This window comes from Elgaria multicarinata, chromosome 4, assembly GCF_023053635.1.
Source record: "Elgaria multicarinata webbii isolate HBS135686 ecotype San Diego chromosome 4, rElgMul1.1.pri, whole genome shotgun sequence".
Classification (NCBI taxonomy): domain Eukaryota; kingdom Metazoa; phylum Chordata; class Lepidosauria; order Squamata; family Anguidae; genus Elgaria; species Elgaria multicarinata.
The window spans coordinates 64,340,143-64,368,030 of NC_086174.1; the positions used below are offsets into that span (position 1 = coordinate 64,340,143).

At 41.3% G+C, this 27,888-nt stretch overlaps 1 protein-coding gene across 2 annotated transcripts; it reads left to right on the plus strand.

Moving 5' to 3' along the window:
- Positions 1-1,305: 1,305 nt before the first annotated feature.
- On the plus strand, positions 1,306-27,888 carry RNASET2 (ribonuclease T2). 2 transcript variants are annotated; one of them, XM_063124456.1, is made up of 10 exons: positions 1,306-1,395; positions 4,319-4,429; positions 8,270-8,336; positions 14,475-14,530; positions 17,146-17,203; positions 17,848-17,912; positions 19,750-19,863; positions 21,869-21,914; positions 22,143-22,217; positions 26,323-27,888. In XM_063124456.1, the coding sequence occupies exons 2-10, from the start codon at positions 4,341-4,343 to the stop codon at positions 26,497-26,499; spliced, it is 747 nt and encodes a 248-aa protein (XP_062980526.1). In that variant the 5' UTR covers positions 1,306-1,395; positions 4,319-4,340; the 3' UTR covers positions 26,500-27,888. The 2 variants fall into 2 exon arrangements, with proteins under 2 accessions (XP_062980526.1, XP_062980525.1); XM_063124455.1 differs by having other exon boundaries at positions 1,335-1,467.

The following is a 27,888-nucleotide window of genomic DNA, read 5'->3' on the forward strand; positions in this document are numbered from 1 at the left end:
GGCTTCAGTTTTCTGGGTGTATGTGATAGTGACGAGGGGTCACGGGGTGGAATTATTGTCTCTAGCATGAGTGGGGAAGGGGTACACTCAATCACTAATGATGCCATTCATCCCATTGTATGAAAAACACTGCTGTTGCAAACTGGAGGCGTGGAAGCTGTGAGAGTCCAACGTTTCAGTCCACAAGATCAGCAGGAAGAAAAAGTATGTATCGATCCCACATCCCCAACTGCAATCAGTTTGACGAAGAAGGTTCTCATGAAAATCGTTCACGCCCCACTCTTTCAACAAATGTTGCATGTAGTGTTACATATTCATTGCAAAATATGTTTTAATTATATCTAAAATTATATTGTACTATGTATAAATTTTGTAAAGGTTCACTTCTAGGAATGATTGGACTGGTCCTGTAGCTATTACCCATACATCAGGAGTGGATAACCTCAGGCCCAGGCTCCTAATCCATCCATCCAACCATCATTTGAAGGTTTCCCAGTTTTTGTACAGTTTCCCCCCCCCCCCCCGGCCCCATTCTAAAAGGTTGAAATGCCTCTCTTAAGGCTTAGCTCCTGTCTATAAGAGCTGTAAGCTAAAGTATGCTGGTATTTTGGCCCCATCCCTTTTGCCTTTGACCCCTCCCCCACTGAAATTTGGCCCTTGAGAGTGCCTCAAAAATTGAATTCAGTTCTCCGCATAAAAGAGGTTCCTCACCCTTGTCGTACATTAACACCCATCCACCACCAAAATAGCTTTGCATTCTCAGCACTTCTTACTTCCCCCTTTCCATTTGCTGTAGTGCATCATCTGATACTTCATATTTTAATACTTAGAGATATTTTAAGATGATTATAGACCCCTACTTCTAGTTTTCCAATGCAGCATTTTTACAAATTTAAGCTGGACTTGAAACCTTGCAAATTATAAAATGCATTCCAATGCACACTTGTAGTTTACACCCATTGATTTCAGCAGGGTAAGGCATAAGTAACTGCGTAGGATCAGCTCGTTGCGGTACAAATACAAGCACGTTTACTTTAATCAGAAATTAAATTACATTGATTTCAATGGGACTCTTCCTAGCTTGTGAACATAGGATTGCTTCCTTGATTGAACAGTGGACCTTATTTCAGATTTAAAACACCAAAGATTGTGCTGAATGCCTTGCATTTCGTGGCAGTTTTTAAAAGTCTTCTAAATATGTTACGGTGCTACCGGTCTTCTTTCTAAGGGAGGCGGGGTGGACGGGTAATTTGAAGGGTCATCTGAGTATGTCTCGACAAATTCGACAGCACAGCCGGTGTGGGCGGGATTTAGTGCTTGGCGGAAGTGCTGGTCTCTCCTGGGAGGTTAAGGGCTGGTGCACCCGCTTTCCTGTGCTCCTCCATCACAAGCCAGGTAAATAGTCGATGGGGTTGAATTTTGAGTTGTTTCGAAAAGCCCCATCTCTCGAGCTATGCTTCTTCGGAAGTAAGTCTCCCTGATTTTAATTGGACTTTTAAATAAGTATGTTCAGAGGTGCAGCTGGGTATTAGCCTCGTTTGCTCGAACGCCAGCACCGCGGTGGTTCATGGCATCGATTTCCAAAAAAAAGCGTGCAAAGGATTGTAGTTTTGCATCCAAGCGATTTGGCGTGCAGTCCTGTGTAGATTTACCTGAAAATCTCCCCCACCCCCCCATTGAACTCAGTGGGACTTACAGGTAACCGTGAAAAAGATCGCTGCTATCCGAGTTGCTTCCGCGCGGGAGGTTAGAGGTAGTGATCGTTTATGGATTCCCCCCCCCCTTTTTTTTTTCTTTTTCTTTTTGCAATCATCTCCATTCGAAACTGCAAGCCCTGTGCACCCTTGGGAGCCTGTACTATAGAACTCGTCAGGGATTACTTCCGTGCAAGCCTGCAAAGGAAAGGAGCGGGCTGCATATGTTTGTGTATTTAGTGCTTTTGCAATGGGTGAAGCTGGCTCTGATTAGGGAGCTGCTTCATTGTTTTCCAATGTCACTCCTCTACTTCATCCGAGATGCAAAGCCAAGAATTATGGCAGATGTCCGTGTCAGAAAGGAGAAGAAATATGGTGCTTCAGCTAACTGGCAGTTCTGTGTGCAAATATACTTTGGGAGAATTGTTTTTAGTTTCAGGATAAGTTACTGGTTGGGATATACATTTTCTGGAGCTGCTTCCCACCTCCCACCCCCCATTGTTTGGCTGGGGCTGTTTCCGTATGGTTTGGCTGATGGGCTTCTTGCTTAGGATGGCTATGGAGCAAATGCATAAAAGTGTAACTTCTTATTATTACATTTTTATTCCATCGTTTTTTCATACAACAAAAGGTGGTGTACATCAGGTTCCCATCCTCCCTGGTAGACAGCTGAGTACCTCAAGTACCCAATGCCCCTCTAGTGCACAATGGCTTGCCCATTCTGGAATGAACTCCAGACTTTTCCTCTGGCTCTGCAAAGGAAGTTTGAAGCTGGCTCTTTTGACAGTTGGAACCCTTTGGCCTGCCAGTGTCAAAGCAAGCCTCTCCTCTCCCCCATATCGCCCCTGGCTTCAAATATTGGGGCTGAGGAGAAGAGTAAGTTAATGTCCCTGATTGACCAAATAGCACAAAGTCTCCTTCCCTCCCCACCCATCGAAAAGCCTCTATCAAAGGTTGAGTTTCCCACCTCAGAGAGGCAGCCAATTTGGTTCTCTCCACACCAGCTGCAAGAAGTCAGGGGAGTGGGTCGGATCTCTGATTGCTCTCTTAAGGCTGAAACCCTATGAGTGCTTGCCTAGGAGTAAGCCCCATTGAGTACAATGGGAGTTACATTTGAACAAACTTGTATAGACTGGCACAAATGGGAAGAGACAGCCAATGCAGCATTTACTGAGTGATTCAGAAACAGCATTGCAAAAAATAACAATTCTGATGTCGTCATGTTAACAGGGAACTGAGAAAAGAAATTAAGGAAGTTGCTCAAATAGCACAAGAAGTGAGTGGTGAAGAAGAGGAATTGGAGTTCTGCTGTATTTTTTTTTTCATCATGTTTGAAGATAATTCTGTTTTGACATATGATTTGATCGGAGTTGGTCCTGTGCCAAGGAATCTGATGCATTAATAGAACTGAATCAGTTTCAATACAAATACTCTGGTTTAATTGACTTGCTCATTGCAGTTTATCTAAAGTTTAAACTTTAGAGGGATGCTTTGTTGAGGGAGAACTCGAAGCAGTTCTCAAGTTTAACTTTGAAGGTTTTAAAGGAATTTTCAGTTTTGGCTGCAGTTACTGGTTTAAGCAATGCCTGAAAATATTGTAGGCTCTAACACGTGTTTTGTATACACAGAAGGCTCGTTCTGGTCCCTCTGCCCACATGTGGAGGGATCCTATAGAGAATTCCCCTATGGTGTACTGTTCATCCAGTCCTGTGTTTTCTTCTTTCTCCTGCCACATAGACACAGGCATCTTCTTTCCAGGTTGTTAGTATATCACAATGCCTCTCCCATCTGTGTCCCTCCACCCCTGCTCTGTCAAGCTCTGTGATTTTGAGCTCTCATTCCTTGACTGGGAGTGGGGTGGGGCTGAGTAAGGTCTTGGAAGTGTGCACAGGTTTTCCATTCCCTGTAGTGTCCTGTGTCCTGCAGGGGAGAGGGAAACAGAACTCTCTTATGCACCATTGAATTCTTCCACATGTGGATGCTGCACCAACAGTAGGATTGTAACGAACTCCAATATAATGATGTCGAAATAAGAGAGATTGAGAAAGAGATTTATTTGGACAATCTGGGAAGCTTAGAGTGCAACAATTGCTTTCTGTAAGATATTTTAATACTACTGGAAACAGAAAAACTTACTTAAAGAGGCATTAATGCTAATTTTCCTGCTATGCTGAATTAGTTTTATAAATAGTGTGCCTTCTGCTGAACACTATTCACTACTTCGTCTTTCCTATTGGAAAATCATGCACAGTTTTCAAGAAATATTGCAAGTTAAGGGGCAACACTCAGGACAATATCCACATCAGCCAGTGGGACCCACTGCTAGGAGCAACTGAAAACAAGTGGAAAAAAATGTTTCCAGAATGAAGCAGGTCAGCAGAACTTGCACAAGGAAGACTCGCTTCTTTTAGAAAGAAACGTTTCCACTTGATTCTGGAATTGATTTTTGAACTGCTAGTTTTCTGTTGCATAACTGAGAGCGCAGTGGCAGTATGGCATGCTACCCTCAGTCTTTAAAGCCTTGTTTTACTCAATTTGTATCAGCTATTTTAAATGTTTTTCTCTTCTACTTTAACAGTTACCTGGTTGTGGTATTGTGCTTATCTATTTGTTTTCCTTCATAGATACCTTGTAAAAAATTTAAAAATGAAACCTGTGATCCCGTACTATTTGATTTTTGGATGCTTTTGGCTTGGTATCTTTTTCGAATCTGCTAAACATATTTTGGTTCACAGGTAAGTCCTGCATAGAGTGTTAAAAGGATGCTGGTATCTAATTCCATAATGACTACTGTAATCCAGTGAGCAAAGGCAGTCTGGAATAGCTTAACTGCAGTGGGCAAAATTCAGTGTTGTGCAAGTAGACTTTGGCTTGCCTAGCAGGACTTGCCACTCCACTCCTCCACCTGTGCCTCCCACCATCTGAATTGGAGGACCCCCCTTCCCAATCCTCCAGAGGAGAATTTTAGGGTGTGCAAAGGACAGGGGAATTGTCCCCCTCTCCATTCCACTTACAGCAGCAGTTCTGTCTGCAGAAGGAATTAATTGGACAGATTTTCATAGAATCATAGAATAGCAGAGTTGGAAGGGGCGTACAAGGCCATCGAGTCCAACCCCCTGCTCAATGCAGGAATCCACCCTAAAGCATCCCTGACAGATGGTTGTCCAGCTGCCTCTTGAAGGCCTCTAGTGTGGAAGAGCCCACAACCTCCCTAGGTAACTGATTCCATTATCATACTGCTCTAACAGTCAGGAAGTTTTTCCTGATGTCCGGCTGGAATCTGGCTTCCTTTATCTTGAGCCCGTTATTCCGTGACCTGCACTCTGGGAGGATCGAGAAGAGATCCTGGCCCTCCTCTGTGTGACCACCTTTTAAGTATTTGAAGAGTGCTACCATGTCTCCCCTCAATCTTCTCTTCTCCAGGCTAAACATGCCCAGTTCTTTCAGTCTCTCTTCATAGGGCTTTGTTTCATCCTGGTTGCCCTCCTCTGAACACGCTCCAGCTTGTCTGCATCCTTCTTGAATTGTGGAGCCCAGAACTGGACGCAATACTCTAGATGAGGCCTAACCAGGGCCGAATAGAGGGGAACCAGTACCTCACGTGATTTGGAAGCTATACTTCTATTAATGCAGCCCAAAATAGCATTTGCCTTTCTTACAGCCATATCGCACTGTTGGCTCATATTCAGCTTGCGATCTACAACAATTCCAAGATCCTTCTCATTTGTAGTATTGCTAAGCCAAGTATCCCCCATCTTGTAACTGGATTTGGTTTCTATTACTTAAATGTAGAACTTGGCATTTATCCCTATTAAATTTCATCCTGTTGTTTTCAGCCCAGCACTCCAGCCTATCAAGATCACTTTGAAGTTTGTTTCTGTCTTCCAGGGTATTAGCTATCCCACCCAATTTTGTGTCATCTGCAAATGTGATAAGCATTCCCTGCACCTCCTCATCCAAATCATTAATAAAAATGTTGAAGAGCACTGGGCCCAGGACTGAGCCCTGCTGTACCCCACTCGTTGCCTCTCCCCAGTTTGAAAAGGTTCCATTGATAATTACTCTTTGAGTCTGATTCTGTAGCCAACTGTGAATCCACCTAAAAGTTGTTACATCTAGCCCACTTTTAGCTAGTTTGTTAATCAGAATATCATGGGGCACTTTGTCAGAAGCTTTGCTGAAGTCCAGATATATGACGTCCACAGCATTTCCACAGTCCACAAGGGAGGTTACCCAATCAAAAAATGAGATCAAATTAGTCTGACAGGATTTGTTCTTGACAAATCCATGTTGGCTTCTAGTAATCACTGCATGGATTTCAAGGTGTTTACAGATTGACTTCTTTATAATCTGCTCCAGAATTTTCCCAGGGATGGATGTCAGACTGACTGGTCTGTAGTTCCCAGGTTCCTTCTTTTTGCCCTTTTTGAAGATAGGGACAACGTTAGCCCTCCTCCAGTCGTCTGGCACCTCACCTGTCTTCCATGATTTTGCAAAGATAATAGACAAAGGTTCTGAGAGTTCTTCCGCTAGCTCCTTCATTACTCTAGGATGCAGTTCCTCGGGCCCTGGAGATTTGAACTCATTCAAGAAAATTAGGTGTTCTTTGACCATTTGTTTATCAATCTCAAACTGCAATCCTGCCCCCTCAACTTCTGCTTCACTTTTTCCAGGGGGGTCATAGACCCGCTTTTGGGAGAAGACTGAGGCAAAGTAGGAATTGAGCACTTCAGCCTTTTCTTTGTCATCTGTTATCAATTTGCCATCCCCATTAAGTAGTTGAACCACCATTTCTTTCCTCTGTCTTTTACTACTCATGTATCTGAAGAAAGCCTTTTTATTGCTTTTAGCATCCCTCGCTAATCTCAGCTCATTCACAGCTTTAGCCTTCCTGATGCCATTTCGGCACTTCTGTGCCACCTGTCTGTACTCTTCTTTTGTAGCCTGGCCTTCCTTCCAATTCCTATATTTTATGCTCCTATATCCCATTTTAGACAGGAGCTTTTGCTTCATGAGATCTGCATAGCTTGTCTTCCTTTTACTCAGGAAAAGTGAAGTGTTAACTTCCATTCTGCTGTGTCAGAAGGCAGGACTTGATTTGTTTTTATAACTAAAAGCTGTCCCCCCACCCCCAGTGAAATAAAACTTCAGCTTCCTAGAAACTGTGGAACTCTAGGAAAATGCTAACTTACCACTAAAGGTGATCTTTTAGAGATCAATGCACAGAGAGAAAAGAGCGAATAAAACAGTAAGAGTGAATAAAAAAGGAGATGTCCCCACAAGACCTTGAAATAATTAAATGGGCCCCAAGTCATGCCAAGGAATAACACAGGGAACCTTCTTGGCATTAGTGAGTTTGCTTGAGTTCTTTAGTAACAAACCCTTGGATGAGGCTGACTGCCTTTCCTGCATTCGGAGAGGATGCCATTTTCCCTTTCATATCCACCAAGATGAAACAGTCAGGAGTGAGATGTTCAGAAACAATGAATTCTCTCTGGGAAGCTCAGAAGATCTCCTGTCCCCCTTGTATGCTTAGAACATTAGTTGGAGCACCTTTATACCAAAAGGTGTTTTAGCAATGGTATTCTGGTCAATTTGTAGTAATTTCCAAACATACTTATTTGAAGAGACCAAGATGTTTGCCCATGGCTATGACCGGGTTTGCCCATGGCTATGACCTGGTTTGCACGATCACCAAAGCTTAAACATGACCAAGCACCATTTGGCTAATTAGCTGCCTGGGTGCAGCTTGTGTTGCCCTAACCCGGCAGACATGGCTTGTTTGATGAGGAAACAATCTTCAAATAACCCAGTTGCCTGCTGTCCGTTACGGGTTTGGATGTCACAATAAGCCATCCTGACACAAATTGCTCACAACTGTTCCAGATAAGTGCCCTACATTTTACTCTTAGAATATAACATTCTAAAGCAGTTGTTCCCTAAATGTGCAAACTGATCTCCAAAGCAAAGTGATGGGTTCCCTAATGAACCGTATTACTATTCGTTTGATCATTTTCTTAAGAAACATGGAAGTTAGTTTCTTCTAGTAATTTTCACTTTTGCTCACAGTTTCACAAAATGTATTTTTCCTATTCATCTCTAGTAATTTTCACTTTTGCTCACAGTTTCACAAAATGTATTTTTCCTATTCATCTCATAAGATGAACTATCTCAAGATTTCCTCAAAATGAATATAGTAAATGACTGCCTGGAACCATGGTCCAGCAAACACAAGGGAGTGCACAAGTATGTGCAATTGGAGATTTTTTACTGCAGCTGCTATACTATTGAAGAGGCAAGCCTTGTTCTATATGGAAAAATGCTGTGTCTCTTCAGCAGTTATGGTGGCAGTTTCAAGACAAACTTCCAGCTTTGCTTGGAGACTTCAGCTTGACATCCTTGAAAAAAAAGGAACTGACCACATAAGACTGAAGTTCTCTATACCAAGCAATGGAAAATCCCATTGTACTACTAGTTGTAATGTATGAAGTTTGTGGAACAGTAAGTTTTAACACTTTGTTTGCTGCTTTTTGCACATCTTAAAAAATATAAAATGTAATAATTGTATGTTTCAGTGATGCTTACCCTCATAAGTGGGAGAAATTATACTTGGTTCATCATTGGCCAGTGACTGTCTGTAAGGTGAGTTGTCATTTTTAAAGGGGTGTATTCATTCAAATATATGTCTAATCATATCCTGAAAGGATAACATAACCAATTTCAGAAGAGATGGAAAATAACTCCTTATTGATTTGTCCACCACATAAAGAGTGGGGAAGGGAAATGCAGTTTTCAATATGTTTATTTCTCTTGGGTTTTCCCCCAGAATTATAATCCAGGATCAATTATAGATGATAATGATAAGACCAGTTCTAGCTTGATTTTATTTATTTAAAACGTTTATGGACAGCCTTGTATCTGTTTCAAGGTGTTTTACAGAAATTAACAATATAAACAGAACAAATCAATACTAATGACTGCAGTGCAATAAAGCATGCTGTGGGCCACAGAACTTCTAAGTTATGTAGCTGGGTTTAAGAACCAGTGCAGGCATTAGTGCAGCTGGATTGCCTTCACAAATAACTGGCCATGGGAGTGGTCTGTTCAAGGCCCACTATTTGGGATACCAGTAATAATATAAGAAGTGCAGGGTGGATCAGACCAAGAGTCCATCTAGTCCAGCACTCTGTTCACACAGTGGCCAACCAGCTGTCAATCAGAGAACAACAGAGCAGGACATGGTCAACAGCACCCTCCCACCCATGTTCCCCAGCAACTGGTGCACACAGGCTTACTGCCTCAGATACTGGAGGTAGCACATAACCATCAGGGCTAGTAGCCATTGATAGCCTGCTGACTATAGGTAGAGTGATGCCTGCTGAGCTTTCCATAACTGGGGCCTCTAGTGTGGACGTGCAACAAAATTCCTGTCAAATTGTGGACAGGCACCTGCATTTCATCCTAACTCAGATCACTGCTTGAGAGGGTCAGCAGTTGTCACAGCCTTAGGTAGTTAATTATGTGAAGAATTTATTAAAGTCTATATGTTATTTTTAATAGAAATGCATTCTAATTGAATTTTGCTTAAATGGGTTTCAGCACTAAGACAGTTTAGATGTATTCACTTCAAGTGGTTTCACACAAACTACATGTTGTGTTTCTTGCCTCTGCAATAATGAGAATATAAAACCTATATTAGCTAGACTAGAGCGTTATTTCTGATCTAAAATGATACCCCTTTGCTTTCTGCTCTGCAGCAACAGCAGTCGCATGTCCAAATGGCATGACTGAGGCTCAATGGTACTGTTCTTGTTGGCTGTGAAAACAGACAAACACTTTATTTTATTTTTGCTTAAAGAAGCTAAAAAGAAACTTAATGGCTACATTCAAATAAGCAAGCCTTTTTGCCCATGCTCCTTTATGGTATGAGCAATTAAACCATTAACTCTCTAACCACAGTTTCCTATTTTGTCTGAACCAAGAAACTATGATTACCGACTACTAGTTGGCTATAAAGTACCTCCAGTATCGGAGGCAGTATGCCCATGTATGCCAGGTGCTGGGGAACATGAACAGGAGGGTGCTATTGTACTCATGTCCTACTTGTGGTGTTCCTATAGACAGCTGGTTGGCACCTCATGCTACAATTCAGTTTTGAAAAAACCTTCCATTGAAGCTAATGGAAGGGTTTGTTCAAGCCTACTCACAGGGAAGGGTTAACTCTCCCCTCCACAGCTGCTGTGACACCCCCCAAATCCCTCCTCTCCTGGCCCATTGCTAAGATTAGGTTTGGGAAAATCCACTGGATTAAATGGAAGGCTTTTTCGAGCTTAGCTGCAGCATAGGGATAGGGGATCTTCTTGTGAGGATGGATGAATGTGTGATGATGGTGTGAATAAATGTGTGTGTGTGTGTGCATTGCTTCTAAAGTGCCTCTGAATCCTAAGGCAATGTTGGGGAGAGTCTGGGAGCAAGATTTGGAGACATTTGGAAGCGGGGCTTCTCAATGTTTTCCAATGCTTCTGAAGCCAAGGCATGGCTGGAGAAGAGGGCCGTGCTGGCTCATCTCTTGCCAATCAAAACGTTGCACTTGCTACTGGTTTGAAATGATTTTGCGGTTATTTAATGAATGGTATTCAGGTAGGAATATTTTATTTTAATGTGTAAAACTACTTCGAAGACAAACTGGTGAATACAAGAAATAATAAAACATTGTATGATTCATATTCAAAGTTCCATAATAGAATGTTCTGTGCAAAGCAATTATTATGATTGGTCATGTCTCCAGAATTATTATTATTTTTAAAGAGCCTCTGGTCATATGAAAAACTGCCTGGTAAAGGCCAGATTCTTGATGGGCAATTAATACTCTGTAGCAATCTGTAAAATATAATCATATATAAAAGTAATTGCAAGCCAAGTATCAAAATAATGCCACTTTAATATGTTAGAAAGATTTTTTTAAAAAGGTGGCATTATTTTATTTAGATGCTGCCCTATCCTGAGGGATTTAAACTAGGGGTGTGCACAGACCCCCCGCTCCGCTTCACTTGCAGATCCGCCATTTTCCGGATCGGGCCGCTCCGCCCCGCCCCCGCTCCGCCCACTTCCGCTCCGCTCCGCCCGGAGCTCCGGATCCGGATCCGGAGCTCCGTTTCCCCCCCCCCCCATAGGCTTGCATTGAAAGCTAAAAAATTATACAACTTTTTTTCTGTTCAAGTTAGAAACCTCATGTTTGGCACCATGACACCTCATGGGGATATACACACGCATGCCAAGTTTCAAAGCAATCCCATCATCCCCTGATTTTTGGCGAATTTTTGAAAATTGGGCACCCCACACACAACATCCCTGCGAGGTGGGCAGGGGAGGAGGGAGGGAAGGCAGGCAGGCATGCAGCTGGCATTTCTGGGGGCATAAGGAAGTGAGCCAAGGATAAGCCAGTAATGCATATAAAATGGAATAAATCAATCAATAAACAAAGGAGGGGTGGAATTAAAAGCAGCAGTGTTGCTCAATAAACAACAAGAAGAACTTTTTTTAAAAGGCTATATCTGTCTTTTACCAGCAATAGGGGGACGTGCCCGGGGGAGGGGGAAGTAGCTGCCAGTTCAAGACACTGACAGCCACAGCTCTGAGAAGAAGTAAAACGCTCACTTCGACTCAGAACAGGCATTGCTCCACCACTGAAAAGTGACCATTCACTTCAACTCATGATAGGCATTGCTCCACCGTTTTACTCTCTTTGGAAGGCTCTAATGGCCTTCCAGTGCAGGAGAGAGTGGGGGCACGTCCACGATGAGATGCCCTAGGGGAGCTCATCCCCTTGCACCACATCGATTCAGTTGTTCCCCAAGGTTAGGGTGGGGAGCAGTGCTGTGTTTCTATCTCTTATTCTTGGCTTAGTATATGATTTCAGGTTGTGTTTGTGCATTTGGTGGGGCTACTGTGTTAAAAAACACGGGGAAAAGCCCGTTCAGATGAAGAAAGAGAAGTTTCCCAGAATCCCAAGTTACCTGTTTTGCCTATGCCCTCCTCCAACTTTGGGATCATCATGACCGGGAGCTGACTCTGCCCCTCAGCCCTTTGAAAAAGGTATTTTTCCCGCCGATTTTTTAAAAACGTCTAGCCCGCGACCCGTACGATGCAGAAAGTTGAGAGTGGTCTCAAAATGACCCCCATCCACGACTCTCTGTGCACAAGAATTTCCAGAACGATAGCTTAACCCCCCCCCCAGTTATCCCCGATTCTTTCCCTCAATGCAATCCTATGGGCGAAAAGCCGAAAAGGCAGTTTGAGCCGCGCGGTTGACCCGATTTTCACAAAAATATAGCCCGCGACCCGTACGATGCAGAAAGTTGAGAGTGGTCTCAAAATGACCCCCATCCACGACTCTCTGTGCACAAGAATTTCCAGAACGATAGCTTAAACCCCCCCCCCAGTTATCCCCGATTCTTTCCCTCAATGCAATCCTATGGGCGAAAAGCCGAAAACGCAGTTTGAGCCGCGCGGTTGACCCGATTTTCACAAAAATATAGCCCGCGACCCAGACAACGCAGAAAGTTGAGAGTGGTCTCAAAATGACCCCCATCCACGACTCTCTGTGCACAAGAATTTCCAGAATGATAGCTTCAAAAACAACGTAGTTATGCGCGATTATTTGCCGCAATGCAATCCTATGGCGAAATGTTTTCAAGATGGCGACCGGAGCGCTCCGCCTGAACTCGGAGCTCCGAAAAATGGTCGCTTCTCTTCGCCTTGCTTCTAGGGGGTCCGCGGTCCGCTCCTACTCCGCCTCTGGGTAAGGCGGAGCAGGCCAATCCGCTACTGCTTCTACGCTCCTAATCGGAGCGGAGCACATCCCTAATTTAAACTACAAACAGTAAAAGATATGGAATCAAGAGAAACATTGCAAACATTTTAATGTAGATGGAAGAACATCTCTGGATTTCAGATGACTCTTCTTGTGCAGTGCTGTTTCGCTATGTCTGAAACAGCCCTTCCATGAATGGAAGATGCTTTACATTCATGGAAGGGCACCTGTAGATGCAAAGTAATATTATTTACATAATAGGAAAAACCTCAAATAAAATCAGTAACAAATGTTCTGCTCACTGTTAACTATCACATATGCCCACCAAAAGCAAAAGAAAGAAGAGTGTAAAGGCCAAAGCAGATATGATGTTAAATTCATGAATGTAATTAACGTGCAGGGTTTTATAAAAGGTAAATACCAGCTGCACAGGGGCTGAACCAATAGCAGGATCACAGAGGGTGAAAAGGGAAAGTCTCCCTTTCTTCATTGCTATGTTCCCAATGAAAATTGCTTCTCTGAAACTGCTATGTACATAGAGAGGGAAGCCTCTTATGGGTGTCAATGATGGTTTCGTAGTAATCAAAAATAGCAGGTGAGGTTGGAAATCCATGTCTGGGTTGTACCATTTTTGCGTGTTCCCACACCTATGTAATATTCCTGCACATAGAAACCTAGCATAACAGAAGGTTAGGCTAGAATCCTTCTCTGTGACATGCTACTTTCCTATGTGCAGGTCTTCTAAAAGAAGAATTATGGAGGAGTATTCAGTCAGGTAAGCTCCCACTAGGGTTGCACATTTCTGAATGGGCTCCTGGCCCTTTAACAGCTATTTGGGCCTAGCAATTACCGAGGGAATACGTTTAAATCCATACCACGGAAGGAAGTGTGTGCCATGCGAAGCCATTTCGTGCAATGTGCCCTTTGTGCCTTGTTTTGCTGTGTGGATGCACAAGATAAGGGTTTGATGAGAAACTTCAAAGGCATTTTGTCCTCGCTTGCTAAATCTCTCCAGTCAAGCTTTCCAGACCAAATCAAAACTTTTGAGCTAAGGTGATGGTGTGGGAACACAAAATGGAAGCAGCTGGTGTTCTTAATGCCACATTGGTGCATTTCTCACATTATTAGAAATCAGTATTTTTTTCTTCTTGATAGTTGACAAACTGTTCCATTTTTTTGCTGTCATATCTTCCCAGATACAGAAATCAGTAATCTGTAATCCTCTCAGCCATCTTTCTCCCTCTTTAAGAAGATGAGCACTGTTATCGTTGGTAGTCTTTTGGAATCAAACCCATTTTCCATGAGTCCTTGGTCATTTTGTCAAATCTGGCAACCATATTTAGGATTCTTGAAAGACTTAACGAAACCAAGTCCGGATAGAGCTAAATCAAATACTACTTTAACAGAAATCTCTTTCCATCTATTACTATAGCAAAATGCTAGATTTGGTGGGGAAAATATGACTGAGTGCCTACTTTCATTGCTGCTGTTCCAATGAAGGCAGTCTAATAGCATATGCCCTGACATATGTCCTGAAAATAACTATGGGCAGTATCCAATGGTGACATTCTGCAAACTCAAGTAGTGCTAGCAGAGCTCTGCTGAACCTTTCCATTACTCTTGTCCAGCTGGTTGTGTATGCAGTTGTACAATCGGTTGCACTACGGGTGCAAAGCAGTTTCATAATGCAAGCAGAGTGCACAACAAGTTACACAACTGATTGCACGAACATAATGCAAAGCCGGATAATATGTTCGCGCAAACACAACTTTAGTTGGATTCTTCTCTTGTGCGTAGTTCAGAACCTAGTTTCTTCTAGCACAACATTATTTGCATTAATGGAATGACACCATTGGACACTCCCCTATGAGTTGAATATTTGTGTCATTTATCCTAACAAATATGTGTGTTTTGTTTAGCATAAAAACTGGCTTTCTCTGATGAACTGATGGACTTGTTTTCTCTAGATGAGTAAAAATGATTGCAAAGATCCAGAAATGTACTGGACAATTCATGGGCTCTGGTAAGATTTTAAATTTGAAAATAATATTTCATTCTGTCACATTTCATTAGAAATTGAGAATTTGATTTAGATGACTTGTAGAACTGCTTTCAATCTCCTGTGTAAGCCCATGCTATCCTATATCCAAAGTATCTAGCTAAATGTCTTTTCTTAGAAGCCCACAAAGGAAAAAAACCTTTTAACCTTTTAGATAAGTGATGCATTAGATCCAGTGACTAGGTGTCTCTTGAATCAGAATCCTTCTAAGAATGGCGCAGGATGCTTAGCTGTATGGTGACTCTGTTCAACCACAAACTGATGGTTTTAGTAATACCTATGGCAATTATTTTCTATCTACATTATACACAGCACTTAAAATACTGAGTGCGGTGCTGGCCACTTATGCCCTATCTGTTAACAAATTGATAGCTTCTTATACTGGACATTTCTTTAAAGTAACATGTCATCTCTCTTTGTTTGGAATATCTAACCACCCAATCTTGAAATGATCAAGACAGGCAACAATTCCCAATGCATAATCACATTTTCTAAATACCTTCACATTACTACCCGTTGTCCTCCACTTCCATGAAAGAATACAAGAATGGATCAGAATCCCCTGGTTGAAATGAATGCATTGCCACTCCTTTCTTTAAACTATCACTGAATGTTGTCATTTACATATTTTTTTATGCATCAGGATTTATTTGGGGGAAAGAGGAAACAAGATGTCCTGGTATGTGCTCTCAGATCCCAACGCACATTAAATGCTTTAGAGCAAGGGTGGGCATCTTGTGGCCATGGTGTGGCATGCGCCACCAAAATTTGCAACAACCAAGAAAAGGTAATTTCCTGCCGATTTTCTATGGCAAACAGTTGCAGAACACTACAGTGCCCCAAATTAGCTTTTCTGTAAACCAATTTTGGCTACTGTAGGTTCCTTAGTAATTTGCCAATGAAAATCAGCAGCAAATCAGCATTTTTTTTTTGCTGCCAGCACCCTGCAGAATTCTGCTGATGCCTTGTAGAATGAGGCCCATGCAGGGGTGGATGGGTGAAAATGGCCCTTGGCTATTTCCAATGTTGCCTGCCACGACTTCAAAGGAACTTTTCAGTAGATTGTTTTTGTTTTGTAGAGACTTGTTGTGGAGAATAAGAATTGAGGATGGGGTTTGTTCAAGTTTTGCATTTTTTATTATTTATTTATTTATTGGATTTCTATACCGCCCAATAGCCGAAGATCTCCGCGTGGTTTACAAAATTAAGACAATTCAAAGTATAAAACAACAATATAAAACCATAATATAAAATACAGTATAAAACACAACCAAGATAAAAACAGTAGCAATGCAAAAATACAAATTTTAAATACAAATTTTAAACAGCAAAGTTAAAATTAATTTATAGACTGATAAAATACTGGGAGAAAAAAAAGGTCTTCACCTAGTGTCTAAAAGAATATAATGTAGGTGCCAAGCGAACCTCCTTAGGGAGCTCATTCCACAGCCGGGGTGCCACAGCAGAGAAAGCCCTCCTCCTGCTTAACGTTCATGCTTAACATCTCTTGAGAAATGGAAGTAAGTTGATACTGTGCTAACATGCAGACTTGCAGCAAAAATTTAGAGAAATTATGTTTACTCAGAGGCTTAGTTTAAAAAAATCCAATGTTTATAGAATCTAATGTTTTCAAGCTTTGTTTTAATAGTATTACCCAGCTGAATTTTAGAATGTAATTAGAATGTGTCCTTTTATAAAGAGTTGCTTGAGTTTCAATAATTTGACAGTACCATTCACAGTGCCCTTTTGGTTTTAAGGCTTTCTAATAGCACAGCTAAGTAGCATGACCAGCTGAAAATCAATTACACTCTTTGTGTAATTTACTATGACTGAGTAATGCCAGAAAGAGTTTATTTCATGGCTTGGGACACACAGATGAAATATATTGGCTAGGTTCACACAACACGACAACCTACACTCAAAGTTGAGTATGAGTTGAGTGTGGGTTGTTGAACCATGGGTTGTGTCAACCCAGCTGCACTAACAATCCGTGGTTTGTTAACCACAAACAACCCAACAACAAAGCATAGATTCTCTTTGTAGGGTTTCCAGTTGTATTGTATTGGTGTTTTAATTATTGTTTAATTTGTTGTTAGCCATTTTGAATTTTCTTTTGGAAAGAAAAGGTGCATAAAAACCTTGGTGTGTCAAATAGGAAAGTAGTTGAAGAAGGAACAAACAAAACCTTCCAATACCAATGTTTTACTAATTGATTCAGACTTATAATGACGATTTAGTACAATTTATATGATCTGATATTGTTTGGGGGTAGATGATCTGATATTTAGATGATCTGATATCATTTCCCCTAAAGATTATTCCAAATTTGCAACATTTTATACTGTTTAATAATAGTTATTAAATCCAGTGTCATGTGGGTGGACTTCCCCTGGCACAACAACATTTTCCTCTCTCCTCCTTCACCAAATCTGAGGGTCCCCCAAACCTCCAGCACAGACTGGAGGGAGCTGCAGGGGAGGGGAAATTGTTCCAGTAACGGATGCCATTCTATTACCAGGTGGATGGACACCTTTGGATTTCACCCCTCATATCTGAATTTTGTTCTGGTTATTCCATAGGCCTGATAAAACAGAAGACTGTAATAAAACCTGGCACTTCAACATATCTGAACTTCAGGTATGAATCAAATGAAAAATTAAATCCTGAGCATCATTACATTTTATTTGTTTGTTTACTCAATATTTTTCATAGCTTGTCAATTGTTACTCAAGATGAATATGCATTTTATTTACAGACATTTTCTATCTTGTCCATTCCATAGTTTGGGGTGGCTAGCAACACATTAAAACCTGCTTTAAAGCAGCTTTCCCCAACTTGGTGCCTTCCAGATGTTTTGGACTACAACTGCCATTAGCCCCAGCAAACATAGCCAACAGCCAGAGTCTATGAAAGCTATAATCCAAAACATCCATATTACCATGCACAGTTGTTGTTTTCCGAGTAGAACAGAGGTGGTGAGGGGGTAAGTTCACTGCTTGCCCATCGAGCCCCCATCCTAAGAGTTTGCAGAGTGGCCCAAAGTGTATTACTGGGCGTAGCCCTCTTCTAGCCAAGAGATGTAATACAGGGTTTGTTCCTTATGCTTTACAGTCGTTGGGCAGAGCTGGGCAGCTGTGTGCTGTAGCCTTGCATAGGATATTAGCATACCTGTGCTAGCTCCGCAACGTATACGCTGACAGCCTTATGCTGTCCCTTGACGTGTCCTTACCTTTAGACAGAGTGCAGTTTTATAGCATCATTTATTTTATTTTTTTGGCTAGGATATCATGGGAGACATGAAGCAATTTTGGCCAGATGTGCTTCATCCAAATCATACCAGTTTCTGGTGAGTTGTGGCACTTTTAAACATATTGGTAGGTACTTTACAAAAATGTTGTTTTCAGTTGATTTTCCAAAGTGGAAATTCCAAAAGGAGCTGAATGAAAATAAATACAGCGCAACTTTGAACAATTCTTCTGTCTCTGTTTTACTGCTGTTTTCACACACACATTTTTCTGTGTTTAGGTGTGTAGAGTAGCTGGCATAATATATTGCCCGAAGCAGTCGATGTACCAGATCTTGATGCTACTTTCTCAGACAGAGTTTTGAATTTCTGGAACCTGAGATTGTATATTTGTGGGGAGGCTTTATTCTTTGTTTAGCATCAGGTACATATATTACTGGGAGCAATCCATCAAGCATGGATGATGTGCAACCTCTGTTGATTCTAGTAAGGATGACTTTAAGAATTTTCCACGACCATGGTTTCTATGACTTTTTTTATGTGCTTGTTTTTAAAACATGAATACTCTGCTTTAGCAGTTGTGTGTGGGTTGTTGTTGTTATTAATCATATTAGGGCACTCAGTGAAGCAATCACTTGCATTACCATTCAGATCCATTCAGTTTATAACTTGTCACAAGACTTTGATTGGGACCATACGGAAAGAGGCCCAAACTAGAAATCAAAGGGAGCATATCACTGCTATCATCTATAGCACTACAAGATGGCATGTGACATAACATTCAATTCAAAATGTTCTTTGTCCTGTGCAAGTGACAGCCAATGAAGCTGAGTGAGCCTGGGATAAATAGATGTAATCACATCATGTCATATATTGTCTTTTGTTAAATGCTACTGAGGAAGCATTTACTGTATTGGCAAGTTTGTGCTATAGTTGCAACAAGGGAACCATGATGTATGCAAATACAATTCCATATTGGGAGCCCAAAGAAGAAACTGCTATGTTACATAGCATAGCTATACAACTTGTACAGAAAATAGACAATGGTAGATGGAGAATAGGGTGCAGTTTGTTGTAATGTGCTCTGGTTTTCACTCAGCTCCCCAGCTGCCTCATGAAACTGTCTGGGAGAACACCCAAACAAGTAAATCTCTTGAGCACTAAACGCCCAAACTCCCAGCTCTTCTGTTCTATACCAGAGTTGTTACTATTTTTCTAACTCTGTAACCTTGAAAGGAAGAAGAATCAACACAGAGCTTCAGTGTTGATCCTCACTAAAGGAGGGTATCCAGCAATTAACCTTTGTCATTTCATGATGCAGTCAAGCTGGTGACTTCATCCTTGATATGTGACAAATGAAAATCTGCCAGGAACAAGACACAAATGAAAACAAAGCTAGTTTTTCTTTACACTAGAGCTTTCAGGGTTTATGGTTTCCATAGTTTCCAGTTTCCTATGAAGCAGAAGAGGCAGAAAGGGTGCATCTCTGCACAGAAGCGTTCTGCAAGTTTTTCTCTTTCTGATGCTGTGCTCACGGGTACCTGTCAAACTGGAGATGGGTAGTGCTACCAATCTTGAATTTCCTTTATAGCCAACACTTGGAGCGTGAGGAGAAATCCTTTTCAATAATTCATCATCCCAAAATGCTGTATTAGATATAATTTTATGACATACTGAAATGGGAGAATATCCTTCCTCTTCAAATGTTATCTGTTAGGATTTATGGAAATAAGCATTGTGACAGACATTTTCTGAATAATGTGTGATGTGGAGAGCAAAAATATTTAAGAGAAGAAGCACTCTGTGTTGTTGGCTTAATTAGGAACACATTTGAGATTTTCTTCTGAAATTTCAAATATTTTATTTACAGAATTTCTTGTAGCCGTCTGAATAGATGTGTGCTTAAAGATTGACCTACCTTTTTTTCTTCTTCATGTAGGAAGCATGAATGGGACAAACATGGGACTTGTGCAGCAACACTGGAAACTCTTAATTCTCAGAAAAAGTACTTTAGTAAAGCACTGGAATTCTATAAAAAAATTAACCTTAACAGGTGGGGAAATTTTGCAGTAAAAGGGGAGCTCCAAAAATGAGGTGGACCCTGGATCACTCTTAAAATGACTTGGGGGAGACTCGGGGAGGGGTGGAATGGGAGCAGGGACAGCCAAGGGGAAATCCCACACTTTAAAACTTAAGGGTAACTTTGTGAAAGGGCTGATCTGGCCCTTTTTCTCCCCCACCCCAACTTGTTGGCTTTCAAAGGCCGTCAAACTAGCTTATATGCAGCCCCACCTTGTCAATTACTGTATATGTTTCCTAGTACACATTTTCCCCTTTGACTTCGAAGCATGCAAGGCAATAGGATGCAAGATGCAATTGTGCATCTCTGCAATTGTGAAAAATTGACTTTTTTTCATTACATTTGCACATTCCTGGGGAGGGGGTGCACAGCAGACAAAAAGGGTTCTGCCTCCAAGTCCCCGGAATCAGCTGAAAAATTGAGGGGGAAGGAGGGGAGAACAACCAATGGTAAGCTTGATCGTTGCTTGGGCTCACCATTGGTTGTTCTGACGACAACCCATGGTACATAGCTTATTTTGAAGGGTGAGTTGCGTTGTGCAGACTCACTCTGTAGCTTTCATTATTTTTTCTTCCCATGGGTTCAGTTGCCAGTGAGGTTCAAGTTTAGTGGAACGTCCAACCAGCAGTCGTCAACTACTAATTCTAATTCTTATTGAGGCAACTATTCTATCTGTGGCTGAAAAACAAAGTAACCACTGAACACAAGAAATACAGGAAATTGTGGATCAATAAATGAAATCTCATTATTCCCCAAAATATCTAGTAAGAAAATAAAACATGTCTACACATGCTGGAGGGGAAGAATCAGAAATGCTTTGTGCATACTTAGTTCATAAGGTTGACTTGTTGTACCTATTGGGTCTTGTCATTATCACCCCACACAAAATATGACATGGCTCGCACCTCAAGCAATTGTTGAATAGAATTGTGGGTTGCTAAAGGAGGAACATTCCAGAATTGTAACCCATGGTTTACTTGTTCCTCCTCTTGCAATCCACAATTATGTCTTCAGACATCACACTAAACAACCCAGTATAGAGCATCCCTAGGTTGTTTAGCTCAGTGGAGTGGAGCAGTGAGTGCCTGAACACTTACTTCTTCTCATTCACAACTACCCACATTTTAAACAAACCCTGAGTAGCCATGATATGCAAGCTAAGTTTGAGCATACCCTAGAAAGCTCAACGCTTCCTTCCAACTGAACGCTGGAGACAGGCGAGATAGATAAAGACGTAAAAGGCAAGCTGAATCAGACCAAGGTTCTTTTGCAAGAGACTTTGTCTAAAGCCTTTTGGAAGTCCGAGGAAACAATGTCTGCTGCATCACCCCTGCCTACATGTTTATTGACACTCTGAAATAAGCTTTATATTTGAAAAGCGTGTCCCCCATTACTCCTCTTCTCATTGAAGACCCCATGTTAAGCTTCCAAGGAACTCTAGGATTTCCCAGAACATCATTTGAAAGCTACTGCCATATATAACGGATTAGATAGTAGCCATCATAGATTCTGCACACATCCATAAATACAAGTAGTCCTAAAATGAAAGCATTGCCGTCGTGAAGTGTGTTCCTAATGTGACTATATTCGTAGAAAATTCATTTCTAGCCATTCAGTTTAGTGGTTGTAGATTCATACTACTGACAGAAAACAGAATTTAACTGTTATGACACAAACTTTCCAATCACACAGAGGCTTATGGATCCAAGGACGCTGCTCCCCACCTTCCCTATACATGCAATAGATACTATAACAGTTTGTTAGGCAAGCCAGCCATAAAAAGGTGATGCATGGAGAGAGCTGTTAACCATTCCAGGTAGTTGAGACAAACTATGTTTCTTCAAGTTTCATATATCTTTTCTGTCTAACTTTTTTTAAAAATGCCCTCTTATCATGATGGTTATTTTCTAATTATAGCATAATTGTGTGAAGTGAATTCTCTCTTTTCAATGCTAGATGAAAGTTGTCTCTCTTTCAGTTATCTCTTGAAAGTGGGAATAAAACCAGGCAGTACCTACTATGAGGTAAGAGGAGACTTGGCTTTCCATTGTGTTCAACTGTAAAAATAGCAAAATTGTAACATTTTAATGTTGTACCATAAGACAAAATTGCTCTTTTTCAATATATACACTCTAGGTTGCTGGTTATTTTCCATCATTACAGATTTTGTTTAAGATACTTGATTATGAAAATATTTAATTTGTTGAAGTGATGTTTTGAGCCTTTCAACTCTTTCATGTTTAAATCTTCAGCTGGCAGCCATCAGAGATGCTCTTACAAGTGTTTACAGTGTGGAACCAAAGATTCAGTGTCTTTCTCCAGAAGAGGTATCTTTTTATTATTATTAGTGATTTCCTTGTTAATCTTTCCTCACTCCTTTTTCGAAAGATTATTTTTAATATTTGGAATCTTGATGGGGGGGATACCCCTGATTATTATTATTTTTAATCAAAGCCTTCTTGAACATTTGTATCCACTGTACTAGCTAACTTTTCAGCCATCATAAGTTCTGGAATTCTGGATTTTCCTATTACTACCTTAGATAAAATGTGCTAGTTTTCATTTCCTCTCTTCTCCAAGATGGTTAGCATCTAGGTATCTTCTCCTTCCCCCCCCCTGCCTTTCCTCGAAGTAAGAAGCCATTGTTTATAGTTGATGTAACTACTTTATGTATATATTTATGCTTACAGCAGGCCTAAGAAAAATAGTGATTTGCCCTAGGCCATTTAATGAGTGGTTTGGCTGCTCTTCTAATGAAAAATGTGATTTGTCCCTGAGATTGGCCTCTGAACCAAAGGACTAGAAAGCAGCCAATGAATATGTTGATGGATTCTGAGCTGGCAGTAAGGAAACAAATCTTGAAGTCATGGAAAAAGTTGACCCTTTGTGCAAAATTTATCCATAAAGGTGGGATCATTGGGGAAAGGATCAAAAAATAAAACTGCCAATACCACAATGCCTTTATACAAATTTATGGTGTGGCGACACTTAGAATACTGTGTACAGTTCTGATCATTCAATTAAAAAGGGGGCAGAAATGGGTAATGAAATGATGAAAGGGCTGGAACAATTCCTTAGGAGAAGAAATTACAACATTTGGGGCTTTTGAGTTTAGAAAAAGGTTGAGTAAGGGAGAGCCTGATAGAGGTACAGTATATAAAATTAGGCATAGTGTGGAGAAAGTGTTTCTCCCTCTCATTACCAGAACACAGGGTCATCCAATGCTTAATGGGAGAGGGGAGATTTAGTACAGAAAAAAGCAAGCACTCCTCTCCTCAATGCACAGGTAAATGACATGATGTGCTGATAGCCGCCAACTTAGAACCAAACTAGATGTACTTTTCCTTTCACAAATAGCCAGGGCAGGTCCAAGTTGGATTGGGAAAAGGGGGCTTTAAACTTTTGCTGCAGTCCCAGTTGGAATCGAGTCCTCACCCCATATCTGCTATTTGAAATGGGAGGAAAGCTCCCATTAGTGCCAATGGAAGATTTTCTCCCATTGCAAATAGTAGGCCCGGTTCCAATAAGGACTGCAGCAGGGATAAAGGGGCAATGCTCCTCGTCCCTCACAGCCCTAATCCAGCCACTCCCCCTGTTTCCTATCCTGGCTAAGGCCCTTAAATGCCTTTAAAAGGGGATGAGACAAATTGAAGGAGTATGGCTTCTAGTCATGATTTGACTAGTATCAATGGCTACTAGTCACGATGGTGAATGCTACCTCCAAAATCAGAGGCAGCATGCCTTTGAATCCTAGCTGGGGAGTAGAAGCAAGGGATGGATATTGCAATCATATCCTACTCATGTGGGCTTCCCAGAGGCATCAGAATGCCAGACTAGATAGGCATTTGGTCTTATTCAGCAGGGCTCTTTTTCTGTTCTTTCAGCTAAGCAAGGATTTGAATATTCATCTCCTGTGTCCAGTACAAAATTGATCCATTAGCACCTACTGCCTCCCTTAACATAATTATTGTCTGTCACACATTCTTTCTAAAGGACATACAGGGTTCCCTTCTGCTTCCCATTTTTTATCTTCCAAACAAGTCTGTGTGGTACGTTAAGCTGAAAGGGAGTGACTGGCCCATGAATGACTGCCATGGCAACAGGAAGCTAACATTGTTCGGGCCAGGAAACCTAGTCATGCCCACTCAGGAGAAAGAACCATAGAGTTGAATATGACCGAGTCCAGGCATGGGCGGCGGCAGCCCTGCTCGCCTTCTCCGCAGAGTGTTCGGGCACCCTCTCTCCCTCCCTCCCCCTTCATGGTTGAGCAGCTGAGCGAAGAAGCACCCCACCTCCTCTTTTGTCAGGGAGACTGCTCTTCGACACACATGCCCCCAACGAAAAACAGGATGGTCCAATATAGTGCAAGGACAGCAATACACGGGACAGAGGAGCGGCTGTATTGTGCAAGGAAGGGGAGAAATGGACTTTTCCCACTCCAAAATAAGTATGAAAAGGGAGGGGAAGAGGCAAGATGAGCGCAGAACAGGGACGACATCATATGAGTACCACGCTGCAAAAATGCATATCAGGCACGGCAAGAGTGCAATAAATCACTGGTGTGATGGAGTTCATATCCAAAGCATTTTCCCCTTTTTTAGTTAAGGTTATTTGGCTCTGATAGTCAATAAACAATTGCTGACTCCCTCAAAATTAGAGAGTATAGTGCATCTTTTAGTGCAGATGTTGTTTTTGTTAGTTTTGTATGTATGAGGTGGTGCTCCCACTGAACACATTTCATAATGATAAGCATCTGCTCTTCTTTCTCATTTCCATGAGACTGTCATTCAGTAAGATGTTGTTGATCCCCCTTCATGGAAAAGTGGCAAGTTAAAGATGCTTTTAGAGCTTAATATGAGCCATCAAAGTAGTTTGATTTTCATGGCAATAAACAGATGCAACTCTTCCTTTTCACACTAGATTTTGTATGGTTATATTGAGCGGTTGTTTTTAAAAGCCCTTTGAATGACCCAAGCAGTATGAAGCTGACTCCTGAGAGCTGTTTCAGGCATGTGCAAGAGCTTGAATCTCCCCTTGAAACAATGTCATGTGCTGCTGTATGGTGTTGAACTTGTTTCAGTCCAAGGGCGTTACTAGACGAGGCCTTAGCGTGCTTTGTGGGCTGGTTTTCCTGCTGTGCGTCCACATGACGCACAGGGGAATCCGGCGGTAGGCCGCGCTGAGGCCTGGTCTAACGTGCCATAAGCGAATTCGCTTATGGCGCGCCTTTTCCCCAGCTCCGGCCTCAGGCCGGGGCTGGGGGAAGTCTAGTGACTTCCGTGGCTTTTTGCGGCTACTCGCTTACTCGCGAGTAGCCGCAAAAAGCCGCGGACCTGGCACAGCGCTCATCGGCCGGGGGGGGGGGAAGAGAGGGGAGGGGGAAGGATGGCAGGGTGGGTGGCAAGGGGGGAGGGCGGGTGAGATCGTACCGCCGCCGCCCGAGCAAGCAGAAAAACGGACTTACCAGTCCGGCGGCTTCGGGGCGCACGCAGCCCCTTTAACAAAACAAAAAAAATGGACGCTGCAGGGACCCGACGTCCCTGCGCGTCCGACGTCTGGAAGCCTGGGCAAGGCGCGCTAACGTTAGCACGCCTTGGCCCCGCCTCCCTGCCGGCATAAGCCGGCACGTCTAGCAAGGGCCCAAGGGTCAAATTCAAGCTCTCCTGGACATTTTCAGAGAAATATATTTCCAGAGACTGGCTGGGTGCTTTGGGCTTTAGGCCATTCATTCTTTTTCTTGATAAGAACTACTATGAACTGCATGATGTTTTTAATATCACTGAAGAAAAATTTCTAATTGCAATCATTGGAATCGTTTTTACCAGGGATTAAAACAATTAAACATGGATTTTCTCTCCATCTGCTGGGCTCAGATAAGCGTACGTTAAAGAAGTGCATCACTTCTTTAATATGTTGTTTCTGTTTTATCAACTAGTGAATAACACACTTGCCAATTCAATTAATCACTAGGAACAAAATCTTTGATTAAATATAGCTAAAAAATAATTAAGGAATCAATGTGAATTTTTAAAGATGCTGACTTCAAAGAGTGCCTGTATTTTTTTCCTTCTACAGAGGAAAAGCAGTTGGGGGCGGCAAATTTGAGCAAAATAGTTTAATTACTGATACATTTTAGTATCTTGGCTATCTTGACAAGGTAACAACTGTTCAAGCAAAACATTTTGTTAAATAGTCAGTACATGGGGTATTTATTTGATTGTATTTCTGTAACTGTAAATGTGATCTGTTTCTAATTAGATGTTGTAATTAGCTCTTAAAGTTTATGTAGTTTATAGCTTCATTGCACAACTGACTAACCAGTGCCATTGCTTTATAAGCTATCTATATTTCTTTTGCTCCCTTGCAGCTGGAAATGCCCGTACTGGGTTTTTAAAAGTGACACTCCAGTTTTGATTTATTTCTTCTCCTCAGGGTCAACTACAAACAATTGGCCAGATAAAATTCTGCCTCACCAAGGAGTTTACACTGAGAAACTGCACAGAGTCCACATCCATTTCTTCTTCTTACCATGAACACTTCTTCAAAGAAGAGGAACTGTCAATCTGCAATGATACCCTAACATATTATCCTTCACATTTGCATACTTAGAAGTACTTGCAAATGTTGCTGCCGAGAAAACATAACCTTTTTTTTTTTTTTACTCCAGAAGAATATTGTGAAACTTTGCTTGAAATGTTTAAGTTCTCCTTGTTTTGGATGCACCACACACAAATGCCAATATTGGTATCAAAACTATCAAAGATGGAGAGGATTCATTTCTGTGGATTAATTCTTCTCTACATTTGTGCTACTAAATTACCATTGCTTCTGTTTTTTAAAAGTGAACTTAATACATTTTAGGAATTTCTTCTTCAAGTTAAGTGGTTCTAAATACTTTTACCTGCCAGTGATTTCAGTAAACCAGACTTTCAAGTTAGTAGGTACTTGCCTCAGGTTTTTATGTAGTAACTTAAAGGGTGTGAAAACTTTCCCCAAAGAACTTAATCATTTCTGCTGTGCAAATACTATTGGCAACAATGAAGGTGCAATACTCATATTCAGAAAAGGTAATTTTTTTTTAAGATTGCACTTTCGGAGGTAACTATCAGTTGTCAGTGAATCTCCTTGAAGTAATGGGGGCTTTTTGTTAATTCTCAAGATATTGAGTGATTTATTTTCCTTGTTGGGTTCCAGGTCTCTATCTTCATTTCTGTTTTTATGGTCAAGCCCTGAATATCCAGTACTGGTTATGATAGCATTTCTGTTTGTTTCTACTAAATACATTTAAGTAGTTTTCTACTCTAAATGTTCTGTGGTAGCAATCTGCAATATTGTATTGCACAACTGCTGCCTTTCAGTTTTCAGCTGTTTCTTTAAGCTTATTAATTGCATTGTGTGTCACTTGCTGATCTATTGTAGGCTTAAAAAGCGTAGAACAGATTGTGGTTTTAAGCAAGAAGTACACTACCTAGCCCTTTTGCAGTGATTTATGCTTGACATATTTTTTAATTCTGAATTGCCAATATAAATCTCAAAGGGTGAAATTTTGCAAACAAAACATCTATCACTTTTGGGATTCTTCCCCAGTTTTGAGTTCTAGCCTAAATTTTTGAGTTCTGGGTTCCATGTATGAGATTTAAAATCACCTGGATTTTATCTAATCTAATTTTTACCATCAAAAATAATTTGAAAAGATTCAGGGTCCATTTATCTCTGACAGAATCCATCACTTTCAAATATATGGGGAAAACCATGTAACTGATGCATACGGAAAGCTGTTGTGTGCACGCGTACACACACACACGCACGCACACACTTTTCTTTCTTTTTTAAAAAAGGAGCTAGCAGGGAGCAATTATGTGTTGCTTTTAAATCTAAGTTATCTCTGTAAGCTAGTAATGTGCCTTAAATGGTACCCTTCACAGACATATGATTTCCCCGCCCCCTGTATATAGAATGGTGGCTGTTTATACCAATAAAACTACTATTTGCATATGA

Bases quoted from the DNA above. Each gene is read 5' to 3' on its own strand.
- RNASET2 (XM_063124455.1), top strand. The intron at 19,864-21,868 runs GTGGGGAAATTT...TCTCTCTTTCAG, and splicing joins AAAAAAATTAACCTTAACAG to TTATCTCTTGAAAGTGGGAA. The intron at 21,915-22,142 runs GTAAGAGGAGAC...TTAAATCTTCAG, and splicing joins CAGGCAGTACCTACTATGAG to CTGGCAGCCATCAGAGATGC.